A 12,449-nucleotide genomic window follows, 5' to 3' on the forward strand; every position below is an offset into this window, starting at 1 on the left:
TGTCCAGCATCACACAAAGAGTAAGAAGGTGGAGCTAGGATTTGAACCCCAGCTCCTGTACTAGAGTCCACAGGCATAGCTGATAAATACACAGCCTTCCAGTACTCATGAAAATGCAAAGTTGATCATGTTACTCTCTCTCCTAAAAGCCTTCAGCAGCACAAAGGATTAAGGAAATCATTGGATCCTTAGCCTGGCAGAAAGCACCTCCTCTTACCCGGTTGTCCAAGCTTGCTTCTCATCCCTCACCTTGTGTGCCGTTCTCAGCTCTCTGAAAATACACCAAAACCCTCAAGCCATTGTGCCCCTTGTTTGTTGCACTCTTGACGTGACCCTCTGCAATCCTAGTCTCCACTCACATTCAGAAGGCTTCTCCCCACCCCCAGCCCCACCCCGGCTCCCGGCAGGCATAGGAGGTGTGTCTTTTGCCTCATGTTCATCAGATCTCTCCCACAACTCTGCTGTCCTGTATTGACTGGCCTGAACTGATAGTCTTTGCCAGTGACTTGGCCTGTTTCTGCCAGTGGGATAGAAACTTGAGTTAGAGACTACATGGTTTTTTATTCCCAGGATCACGCTTAGTAAATACTTTAAATGCACACACGCACATACACACACAATATAACAGAACAGACTCCAGGCAGAAAGAGCCACATGGATGTCACAGGCACAGCAGTGTGGCATAGCGTATCAGGGAGTCTCGAAGTAACTGATGTGCCGGACAATAGGGGTTGAATCTAAAAGCAGTAAAAAACACAAGCATGTAGAGTCAGATGAAACAAAGATATGGATTAGCAGAAAAGCTGTTTCTCAGCCAGCAGAAGCTAGAATAAGTATTAAACTTTTCATTGCCTCACTGTAAGGACGGTTTCATCGAGATTTTTGTACATCACAGGGCTAGTTCTTTTTTTTTTAAAAAAAGTTTTCAAAAAGCTTTTGTATAGCTTAGATTTTCCTAAGACTAATAAAATTTCTTAGCACTAATGTACTTTTTAATTAGAAGTTCCGAGCACAGGATGACATGAGTACCACTGGAGGCATTTTTCAAAAGTAATCAGTTGGCCTCATCCTTTGACTTTTACCACCACCTAGTGGCATTTGGAAGCATTACCGCTTCATTGAATTAGGAAGCCAAACAAAAACACTTGCAGTGTCCCGCTGGGTGGCTGCCTTGTGTAAGACAAGGTGCGGATTAGTAGTGAGCAGAGTGTTCAAAGTGATTTGTTTTATTATAGTATTATAGGTTCATTGTCTGAATGTTCAGCGTAGGAAAGAATTACAATTAAAGACTATTCTTGGAATTCGTGTGCCTAGAAAAGATCTTCCTTTAAAGCTTTCTCATTAGGTCAGCGGACGAATGTTAGTCTTTCAGCAGCAGAAGTTGGAAGCTTTTCGCCCTGACACAGCGCTGATTGGCCCCTAGTAAATAAGAGGACATCTGGGGCCTGCCTTGCCTGTTGGCTTTTGTCTGTCTTTCTCTAGCACCTAGTATACTGACTGGCACGTGGTAGACCTGTTTTCATCCCAATTTTTATTATTTCCTTTATTCTGCTTGGGTTGGGTTTAGCTTGCTCTTCTGTTTCATCATTGATTTAAGATCTTTCTTCTTTTCTGATACAGGCCTTTAAAGCCATTAAATGTCCCCTGGCAGTGCTTTGGTGACATCTTGTAAATGTTGGTGTTGTGTTTTCGTGTGCTCCTTGGTTTTCAGCTTGGTTGCCTGTGATGTGTCTACATGTTGGTCTCTTGGTTTATATCCTGGTCAGGATTAGATATACAGGTTAGTGGGGATTTTTTTTTAACAAATTTTAGGTGTTTTGACCATTATGTCTTCAGACATTTTTACTGATTCTTTTTATTTCCTCTTCTCTTTTTCTGGGAGTCCCATTACATATGTTGGTGTGTTTGATGTTACCTCATAAGTCTCTGAGCTTTTTTCAATTTTTCTTTAGACTTTTTCTCTCTGTTATTCAGATTGGATAACTTCTGTTCCCCTGTCTTCAAGTTTACTGATTCTAGCTTCTGCCAACTTGAATATTCTCTTAACACATGTATTTTCTATTTAACTTCAGTTACTTTTTGCTCCAGATTTTTTTTAAAATCTGTTTATTTTAAATTTCTATCTCTTTGAGAATCTCAATTTATTGACATATTGTTGTCATTCTTTCCTTTAATTCTTTAAGCGTGACTTTTTTCCAGTTCTTTGAACATATTTGTAGTCATTGCTTTGAAATCTTTGTTGAACAGAATTGTCTGGACACACGCAGAAAGTTTGTTTTGAGTTGTGGTATTTGTTTTATTTTTCTTCTCAGGGTAATCATACTTTGCTTCTTCTTTGCCCCTCGTATCATGTTTTTATTGAAAAAAATTTTTTGCAAATATATCGCAGCAAGTGTAGATTCTGAATTTGCTCCAAAAGGTTGCTGATACTGCTGTTTGCTTAGAAAATTGTGTGGGCTGAATCTGTGAAATTATGTCCCCTGTGGTGTGTGGCTGTTGATGTCTCTTCTCAGTTGTTTTCCTTTTAACTCTTTTATTTTTAAGCCTAGCTTCCTAGGGCTCCCCTCTGTGTCTACATAGCTTGGTGGTAGCCAGTGATGGGACAGCCTTTGTGGTCAAGCACCTTGATTGAGACTTCCATCCTCGGTCAGATGAATATTTGTGTACAGTGGATAACACATTCAAATTGCAGGTGGTTTTGAGTCTTCCTCCGCTTGGACTTTTGGCTGAATGTTTTTGCATCTCTTCTGCAAATGCTCACAGCCCCATGGCCGCCCAGGCTAGCGTGGGCTCTTTTGGGTTTCCGTCGAGCGTGCACACAGCTTCAGCCAAGCACGTGCTTGCTACGGCCGTGACCATAACCTCAAACCAGCAGAGCCTCTGGCCCTGCTCGCTGTCACACACTGAGTTTGTCCATCAGTTCATGATTTTCTCACACCTCACCTCAAATTAAATCAGCTCCTTCAGCTGTGTGAATTTGCTGCCCATCTTCATGGCCCGCTTTACCCAGGAAGAACCTTCGTGCCGTGGAGCCAGGTGTTGGAAGCTGGGGGAGGGATGGGAGCAGCTGCAGGAAGGAGCCACACTGTTCTTCCCCAGACTCTGCAGTTTTTCAAGCGCAAACACCGCTCGCATAGCTGTAAGCTTTCAGTCAGTTCCCCAGCACTGGCTTGGTTGTGGTGTTCATCGTGTCCAGTTTTATAGTTGCTTTTCAGGGAGAGGATTTGGTGAACTCCTCTCTTGACTGTAGCCAGAAGCCCTTGCTGGCATACACTTTTAATCTATGGAGAGCAGATGCATATTATGTTTTAATTTAAAGTTTGACTTTATTTGGGACTCCCAAATAGCCCCAGGCCGTGACAGTTGCTTGTTGCCGGCAGCCTGACCGGGGGGGGGGGGGGGGGGGCGGGGGGGGGACAAGAAGGCTCGGTGTGACCGTCTTCCTTAGACTTAGACTCCTGGTGAGAAGGCAGTTAAACCGCCCGGCGTCCCATGATTTTCAGCAGCTTAATAGGCTGGAAAGTGAAGCCTTCCAACCACTTATACCTTTATCTGTTTTTTTACCACACTCTTATCCTGAGCTCTGTGACATTTACGGGGTTGCGATGTGAGACACAATCTTTCCTTAAGGTTCTCAGCTGCTCATTCTCCTGTACAGATTTGTTCTTGGCTATAATCCAGGCAGACGTTTTCTTAAGAAAAAAAAATGTCCTTTTTGCAGTGTGTTATCTGACAGCAGATAAGCACCAGTGGGGCTGGCAGCTTCTGTAGGTGAGTAGGTTATATCCTGACCTGCTCCCTCGCCGTCCTCACCACTCCTTTCTTTAGTTCCCTTCCCTGGTGATGAGAGGAATGCACACTTGTTACACAAACGTGCAAAGAACAAAAAGAAAAGATCACTATCCTTCAAACTATGCAGCAGCATCAGTGTTGGCTGTTTAGTTTCTTTCCTTTTACTTTTGTGTTTGTCATTTGCATAATTGTGAACATACTACCTGTATTATATAGATCTTGTTTTAAAATTAAAAAGTCACTTTAAGTTTATTGTAGAAAGTTTGGAGTATCCAGAAATGTATGTAAGTCACCTGGTTATTTTTTTCTAGTCTTACTGATTTGCACGTGTATATTAAGTTTTTTTATTGTTATCAAATATGATCTTACAGTATATTTTTCATTACATATTTGCTTTTACTTTCCAGCATATGCATTTCCCATGTTATATACTATATACACATAGTTTTTACATGGGTGCAAGATATTTCATAGAAATTATAATGACGACTTAATTTTTCTTCCACTCTCAGACGTTAGATTTTTCTTCTCATTTTTAGAAGGAAAATCTTCATAATGGAAAACAGTATTATTTCCTCAGGGATATATCCTAAGGATATTAACCCAGAGTGGAATGACTGGGTGACATTCAGGTGACACTCACGCAGATTGGCTGTAACAGTGACCACTGGCAACAGCACAGGAAGTTGGCCATCTGTTTTGTCCCCCAGCCAGCACTAGGAATCCCTCATTGCTCTCTCTCACTGAATACAGCTATTTTTCAAAATACGTAGATTAAATTATTTATACTCAAAGATATTTGCATTTGAAAAATAGGTAAGCTTTTCAGGCAAAGAGTAGAGGAGGAAGAACAGTGGATATTAGTTCTCGGTCCACATGAATATTTTTAGAAGTACATAAGAGAAATCCATCTTGACAGATTAGTGCAATTGATAGGTCCTGTTTTAAAGATTTTCCTCCTGTAAGATGCACAACAAACTATTTTACAGTTTTAACCTAAATCTCTCTTGGATTAAGCATATGTATCTCTCATTTAAAATGTTACGCAGGTATAATTTTAAAGAAAGTGTTGCTGTAATTGAACGCAGTACTTTTCTCCCTTCCCCTTCCCCACCATCTAGGATCTGAAAATGAAGCTGAAGAAAAGCAGGACAGTGAAAAGCCACTCTTAGAACTATGAGTGACACTTATGTTAAAGTAAGTCTTTGAAAATGAAACAGTAACAATGCAGGAGCTAGATATGGAACCTTTCTCTGAGATTGAAAGTAAAATTCAAAAAATGTGAGTGGGATTATATAGTTATATTTCTCCTATTTACATAAATTTGTCAGACACATTTTATAATGTAAAATTTCTGAACATTTTCTAGCTATAAGTTTGCAAAGGATGAAAATAATGCACAGTCCCAAATTCCTAATAAGGATGACGCAGTTCATTTCTGTTGCCAGACTGTCTCGGGGTCAGACTTTGTGTAATGACGACCCTGACTCGTGAGTGCTGGGGGGCGGCAGTCCTGGGAGGCTGCCACTGTTACTGTCTGGCACGCCCTCGAGGGCTGTGACGCTGGAGGGGGAGTAGCTGGGCCAAGGCCGCGGGGCTGGCGGGGGGCAGAGCCGGGATGCAGCCCAGCCCCACCTGGTACCAGGATCTGTGCTGGCCCAGCACTGGGAGGGCTCTGGAGTGTCTCGGAGCTTCTGAGATGAAGGATGTGGTCCAGTCACAGCAGGACGGCTGGATGTGCCTCCAGGGGGACCCGTTGTTAAATCCCTGTAAATCTCCAGAGAAAACATTTCACCCTCAGAAGCACAAGCAAATAAACAGCAAGGAAATTGTCATAGCAGGAACTCTGCCTAACTAACCCCAGAAGGGAAAGGAGAGTAGACTTTAAAAGTTCATATTATAAGAAAAAAATCACTTGTAACTATGTACAGTGATGAATATTAACTAGACTTATTGGCCATTTCATAATACATACAAATATTAAATCATTATATTGTATAACTGTAACTAAAATAATGTCATCTCTTTTTTTTTTTTTCTGTAGCAGGGGTAGGTAATTAGGTTTTATTTATTTATTTTTAGAGGAGGTGCCGGGAATTGAACCCAGGACCTCGTGCATGCTAAGCATGTGCTTTACCACTTGAGCTACACCTCCCCCCCAATTACATCTCCATAGAAAATAACAATGAAATGAAATGTAAAAGCAGGGAAAGCAGTGCACTGATTCAGAGCAGGTGGGCGGCCGGCACAGGGGCAGACTGGTCGGCAGAGGCAGCCGGGGCCCAGGGGCTGGAGGTCCTGTGCTGCATCCATGGTACCCAGCACGCGTCAGCCCCGTCCTCCCACAGCAGTGTTCGACATAAGACAAAATCTGGGCATGTGAACAGTAGATCCTTATCTAAATTACCTTGAAATAAATTCTTGTGTGGCCTTAACCACGGTCTTCCAAATGTCTGTAACACAGCCCACCTTTAGTACCTAGACTTTGTTGTTAACACACAAGGCAAAGTGCAGCATTTTGCCTTTTACACTACATCTCAAATGTTTCTGTGTTCTCTCTTTTTCTAAGTGTGAAAAACCGTCTTTGAAAGTCACCAGAGGGGAAAAAGGACTGGGGATGGATTCTCCCTTTTGAACGTTGAAATGGTGACATCCACTGCTGGCGTTGTTGGACGGCTAATAGAGAATTTATTTATTGTAATACCTCACAGACATTGTACCATAACCACATACATGTAGCGGCCTGCCTGAGGCTGGAAAGGTAATGTCATGCTCCACCCTGTGTTCAGTGAGACTGAGTCTGATCTGTTCATGAACAGTTGCAGGAAACTCTCATGCTGTGTTCCTAATCAAAAGACTTCTTAATATATTGGAATAACACTTTTTTAGTAAGCAAATGTCTTTTTATTTTGATTTGCCAAATGGAATTTTATGTCATGTCTCAGATTTCTTTTTGTATTTCTTTTTTAACATCCTACATTTCCCTTGTGTGTTTTAACTCATGCACATGTGCTCTTTGTACAATTTTAAAAGGTAATAAAATCCAACATATCAGAATGATGAGTTTTATTTTTCCTGTTTTACTTTATATATTTGGCCTAAAGAGTTGGAATTACAAAAGGGGGGCAGAGGGATTGTAAATACATATGAAAAGTCACCAAAAATTGTATCTTCCTCTTAGAAGTTTGCTCTAAAATAGCTTGAATACTCGTATGTTGAACCTACTCTACGAAATCATTGCCATCATTTTCCCTTGTGTTCAGCTAATTTGAATTAAAATGAACTAAATTATATTGTGAGTTGTTTTTTCAAAAACGTGGTTAGTCCCCTTAATGCGCCATGGGAAGGCAGCGTGCCTATTAATTTTCTTTCACTTTCCATGTGTCATTCCAAAAAAATTCAACTGTGTGTATTGGTACTGGTGCTGGGCTGGGTGGGACCTGGCCACTTGTGCTGATCAAATCACCTCCAGCATGCTTGTTCTGAGACTGGCCCTGGTGACAGAAGTGCAGCCCGGAGGCTGCCTGGAGGCTGGGCTCTAACCAGGAAGAGCTTCTGACAGGGAGGAAGGGGGGAGGAAAAGCCCCAGGGCCTGACCTTGGGACTAAAAGCCCAAGAATGCAGCGGTGTCATGGCAGTGGGACCGTCCTGTCTCAGGAGCGGGCTCGCATCTGCACCAAGCCCAGAGACGGCGCCTCAGCCCGACGTCGGTGTGTGACTTTAACCTGAGGACAAGCTCCCAGCCGTCATGCTGGGCTGAACCTGTGGGACCGGCCAGTCCTATAGGAAGCCCAGGCCCCCCCAGATGTTGGCTCTCAGAGCAGAGGAATGAAGTGTATGATTGAATGTGCCCTCAAGTCAGACAGTGAGAACCTGAATTGTTGGTCTCAGCAAGAGAGCTTTGTTCCTCTGGGACAGGACAGACTGAGCCCGTGGGCCTGGACCCCTCTCTGTCCCCTGCTGGGTGTGATGGGAGATTTGTTCTTCACACTGACGTTGCAGAGCAGCCCCCTGCTGATTCACCATCACACTGTGATCCGACTTACTGTCCTCTCTGAAGCCTTGCTCAGGCTGACTCTGAGGCCATTTTGTCCCTTTAGGGGGACTCATGTGACTCAGTACAGGACGTTTAGTTGCACAGGTGAGCCCAGGGCCTCCGTATCTCTGATCTTGTGAGGAACAAAGCACAGCACTGTTGTCACTCCTGCAGTCTGGCTGTGCTGCTGGGTTCAGGGGAGCGGATCCTGTGTCACCCCATCCCCACCGAGAAGCTGAAACCAAGAAGTAGCAGCCCCAGTGACTGCGCCTCCCAGGAGAGGGCAGGTTGCTGGTGGAACGTCAGGGGCCGTCCTGGTGCTGCAGGAAGTCCTGTCTGCTCTTTGCTTCAGAACAGGGTCCTGAGCGTGCACGGAAGGTGCTGCATCCAAAAGTCCCGGGCATGAGGCTCCCACCTCACGTAGGAGCCAACTGGAGGGACAGGTAGTGGGAACCCCGCCCCGCGGCCTGAGAGTGTGTTTCATAGCAATTCCGTGTGTGTGCAGGGAAATTTCCTTCCCATTAGCTGTGGCCCTTTGAAAGTGAGCCGAGTTGGTTGTGGTTTAACTGTTGTTATTTTCTTAAGACACCCCAGCCACCCCGTGCACAGTGTCAAACAATATGGGCGGCCGGTTTGACTTTGATCATTTTCCACGAATCAACCACATTTAACAGAGCACATGAACAAAAGAAGCCTGAGGAAATGAAGCAACATGAGCCATACCAGTGCCTCCTGCCACTCATGCTGTCACCTCCACCACCACTGCCTCTCCCCTCCCCTCACCTCCCAGGTCAGGGCAGCCAGGGCGAGTAGGGGACGGAGTTGCTAAGAAGGTGGAAACCATGGGAGACACTGCCTAGCAGTGCCCTGGAGGGGAAACCAGCTGCGCAAAACCCCCAGTGATTTGCAAGTTTCCTCTCTTGGCTTCTATGCTTCCCCAGTGCAGAAATCGTTCGATATGTCTCAGATGAGTCCCAGCTATTTGGGCCAAAGCATTCTGATCAAATTTAAAAGAATCAAAGTGTCGCTCTAAATTTGATTTCATCTGTCTTGTGTCTGGTTGGTTTTATTTTGCATCCAAATGGGAACCTCTGTTTGGTTTCCAAAAGAACTGGTTTTACAGAAACTTAAGTGGATTGTAACCCAATAAAACAGCCTTCCCAATTTTAATCGGAACATTGTTTTAATTCTAATACTTGAAAAGGATTTTTTTTAAATAGGATTCATTAGAGAAAACAGAAAAATATACAGTCAGTTATTTTTTCACAAACAAATAGCTCATGCAATGAATATTTTGTTTTATGCCCGTGCCTGCGGAAGTGCCCAGACACACATATAAGTGAGGGTCATACTTGTTAGTGTTACTACTCAGTAGAAAAAAGGGTCAAGGGACATGAACAAGTATTCAACAGAAAAGGAATATAAATAGACTGTATATAAAAAGATGCTTATCATCACCCACAGAAAAGAGCAAATTAAAACCACAGTGAGATAGTATTTTCCACCTCTAGATCAGTGACATCCCGACATTTTGACAGCACGCTCCTGGCACTCACCCATGTTGTGGTACAAATGCAGGGTGGTACTATGTCCATCACAGGCAAGCTGTCCATATCTATCAAAATGACCAATACATGGGTTCAAAATGATGTAAGACACTTAAATTCTCAGATTTTTTTTTAATAGTAAATGATTGGAAATAAGCCAGGGTATATGTCATGGGGAATTGATTTTTATAAACTATATCTGCACCTGTGAAATAACACAGAGCTGTCTATGTGTCCCCATAGACTGGCATAAAAAGAGCTCTAGGTTGTAGAAGTGAGAAGTGCAGAATAATGTCTATTGTGTAATATGTTTGTGTACAAGGCAGGAAATTAGAATATATGTAGAGGCATATATGTGTGTGTGTTTTTATTTATTTATTTACTCATTATTTGTGTGTTCATTTGTGTTTCCTAAATAAAAACAGGAAGGATGCAGAGGAAACGAAAGTGTGACCTGTGAGAGGTAGGAAGGTGAAGACAGTGGTTAAAGCAAGGTTTCTTAATGCAATTGTCAGTGTTTTGATGGATTTGCATCACTTGATGGTATTATGGAACCATTTAATTGGGATTCTGCTATGGGTACCACTTTTTCCACAACACTTCATGATTAGTTTTCCATTTCTTTAAATAATTTACATTTTTTTGAAAATGCATAGTACTCTGTCATATGACACCCTTTAGTTCATGTTTTTAGTTCTCTTATTGGGCATTATTAGGGTTAACTGAGGGCTGGTATAAATGGTGCTACAGGGAAGGAACATCTGTGCACATCAATCTTCGTACGTACATTTTGTTTCTTTTTGGAAAGTAATGGATCTGTAGTAAGAACACTTTCTGGATGAAGCAAGTTCTACACTGAAATGCACTCAGTGACTCCTCACTGCTGAGGTCTGTGAAGGCAGCCCTAGAACTTTTTCAGCCACTTGCTGCCTCAATCCAGCTGCACGTTAGAATTCCTGAAGGAGGTTTTGTAAAGTCTGATGCCTGGACTGTGATGAAATGTGGACCTCTGATTCTTCCTTCCCTCCCTTCTTCCCTTCCTTCCTTTCATTTCCTTCCTTTCTATCATTCATTCATTTAAAGTTCTAATTAACGTACCATATTTTCCCAAGAAGAGAATCACTGATCGAGCAGCAGGTTTAAAGTCAGGCAGACCTGGCCCATGTGGACCCTGACACTACCCCGTGTTGAACCTCAGGCATACTTCTTAGCCTCTCTGGGACTGCGTCTACTCATCAGTGAAATGAGCATCGTACTGAACCGTGGTACAGTGAGCACATCAGATATGGAGCAGGCATCTGCCCAGCAGAATCCCTGGTGCTCACTAGGTGGTGGGTGCTTGCCGTTATTCAAACAAGCAAAGAAAAAATAGCCTAAGAGTACGTGACAGAGAGCCTGCACTTACCCAGACAAGTTTCCACAGCTAATGGAAATGCTGAGTTCCTAGCCTTTGGGCTGAATACCATCTTGGTGTCATACCTCTGGGTATCTCTTATTACTCAGAATTTCTAGTTGACACTTAGATAGGACTTTGAATAAATCGAGTGGGATGTCATGTATTACTTTTCATGGCCTCCTTGATTGACAGGAAGTCTTCAAAAAAAATGAAGTCTGTGAGGGGGAGATTCCAAAACAGTAGGGAGAATTCATAATGGAGAAAATTCTGAGAATTGTTGCCTTGCGGTTTCCCTGTTTATAGTTGAGAAGTGTGTGGAGTACTCTAGTTCTGTAAAGACTGATGAGGCGCGAGCGTTTTTAGGGGAGAATTATACAAATCTGCCTGACTTTTCCATTGCACACCTGTGGGTGCAGCCTGCTGTTGTGCTATTTATTTTATCCAACCAAGTGTCGTGGGCTTGCTCACAGAAGTCCTATTAGTAGGTGGAAAGTCAGTGCATGTCTTCCTGGCATGAAAAATTGTGGGACAGGCTGGCCTGTGATCCTCTAATTGTACGAACAGGAGGGAAATTAGGACTGGGAAAGAGGGAGTTCCCTTCCATTGCTCTTAGCCTGATAAGGAAGGAAATTTTCCTGTTTCCACTGAAAGTGAAAATAACCTCTTTCTACTGTAGCGGCAACTACTGTAGGAGGTAAGAGCCAGCTCTGGTAGCAGGCTGCTGGGGTTCACACACCAACTCTGTTTCTTCTTAGGTCTCTAACTCCAGGGATGTTCCGTAGCCCCTCTCTGCCTCAGTTTCCCCATCCACAGAACAGAGATAATTGCACATGTGCAGACACTTAGACCAGAACTAGAAAGCCGTTGCTATTATTACTTCATTAGGATATTAATCATTGAATTTGTAAGTTTCCCCAGAAGTCTGAAATTACTTAATTTGAACACTTTCTAATGAAGATGAGCAAATGCAGGCAATATGACTGGTCAAGGAGAACGGGCCCAGCTGGCTAGAGCAGACCAAGTAACTGACACTGTAACTACCAGCTGTGAGGTGAAACCTCTGGTCCGGGGTTCCTCCCCCTACACCACGTGGAAACCGAGCTGTAGTGGAAAAGAACTGGACCAAAATGATGTGTGCCCTCCTTCCACCTCAGAAATGCACCGAGATTCTAAGGATCTCAGGGCCCATTGAGTCTAGGGAGGAGCTGGAGTGTTAGGATGGTCAGAGAACCATCCACTGTCCTGTCTGCCCGGAATCTCAGTCCAATTCGTTACACCCCCCAAAAGAGCAGTTGCGAATCTAGGACACACTCACAGAACAAGGCAGGATTTCCATAGTATTGAGAGACCAGGGAACAACTGCGGTGATATCAGAGTATATACTTGAGGAGAGGAGAGATGCCCCCATGAGTCTGTGAGAAAATTCTCCCTGCCTCCTTGGAGGAGATCTTTAGTAAAGAGGCTGTGCGTGTTTTGTTTTGTTGTGGCTTGTTTTTGTTTTGTTTTTCCCAGTAGAAGGTGAGTTAAGGGAAAGCCACAGGATACTAGGAAACAAAACATGGGCTCTGAGTTCACAAAGACCTGGCTTTAATGACTCTTAGGTACAAAATAGTGAGAGAGAGCAGACAAATTAACCACTCCAGTCTGTAAACTGTGGACTGTCCCTGTCTCTTCCTCC

General features: G+C 43.4%; 1 protein-coding gene across 2 annotated transcripts in view; it reads left to right on the top strand.

The window, feature by feature from the left end:
• STARD3NL (STARD3 N-terminal like) overlaps window positions 1-6,850 on the top strand; it is a 41,052-nt gene extending 34,202 nt beyond the window's left edge. For both annotated transcript variants that reach the window (XM_031679795.2, XM_072965231.1), the window contains exons 8-9: window positions 4,914-4,989; window positions 6,362-6,850. In XM_031679795.2, coding sequence (XP_031535655.1) covers window positions 4,914-4,972 — 59 coding nt within the window. In that variant the 3' untranslated portion in view covers window positions 4,973-4,989; window positions 6,362-6,850. The remainder of the gene's footprint in view (window positions 1-4,913; window positions 4,990-6,361) is intronic.
• Window positions 6,851-12,449: the final 5,599 nt, after the last annotated feature.

This window comes from Vicugna pacos, chromosome 7 (genome assembly GCF_048564905.1).
Source record: "Vicugna pacos chromosome 7, VicPac4, whole genome shotgun sequence".
Taxonomy (NCBI): domain Eukaryota; kingdom Metazoa; phylum Chordata; class Mammalia; order Artiodactyla; family Camelidae; genus Vicugna; species Vicugna pacos.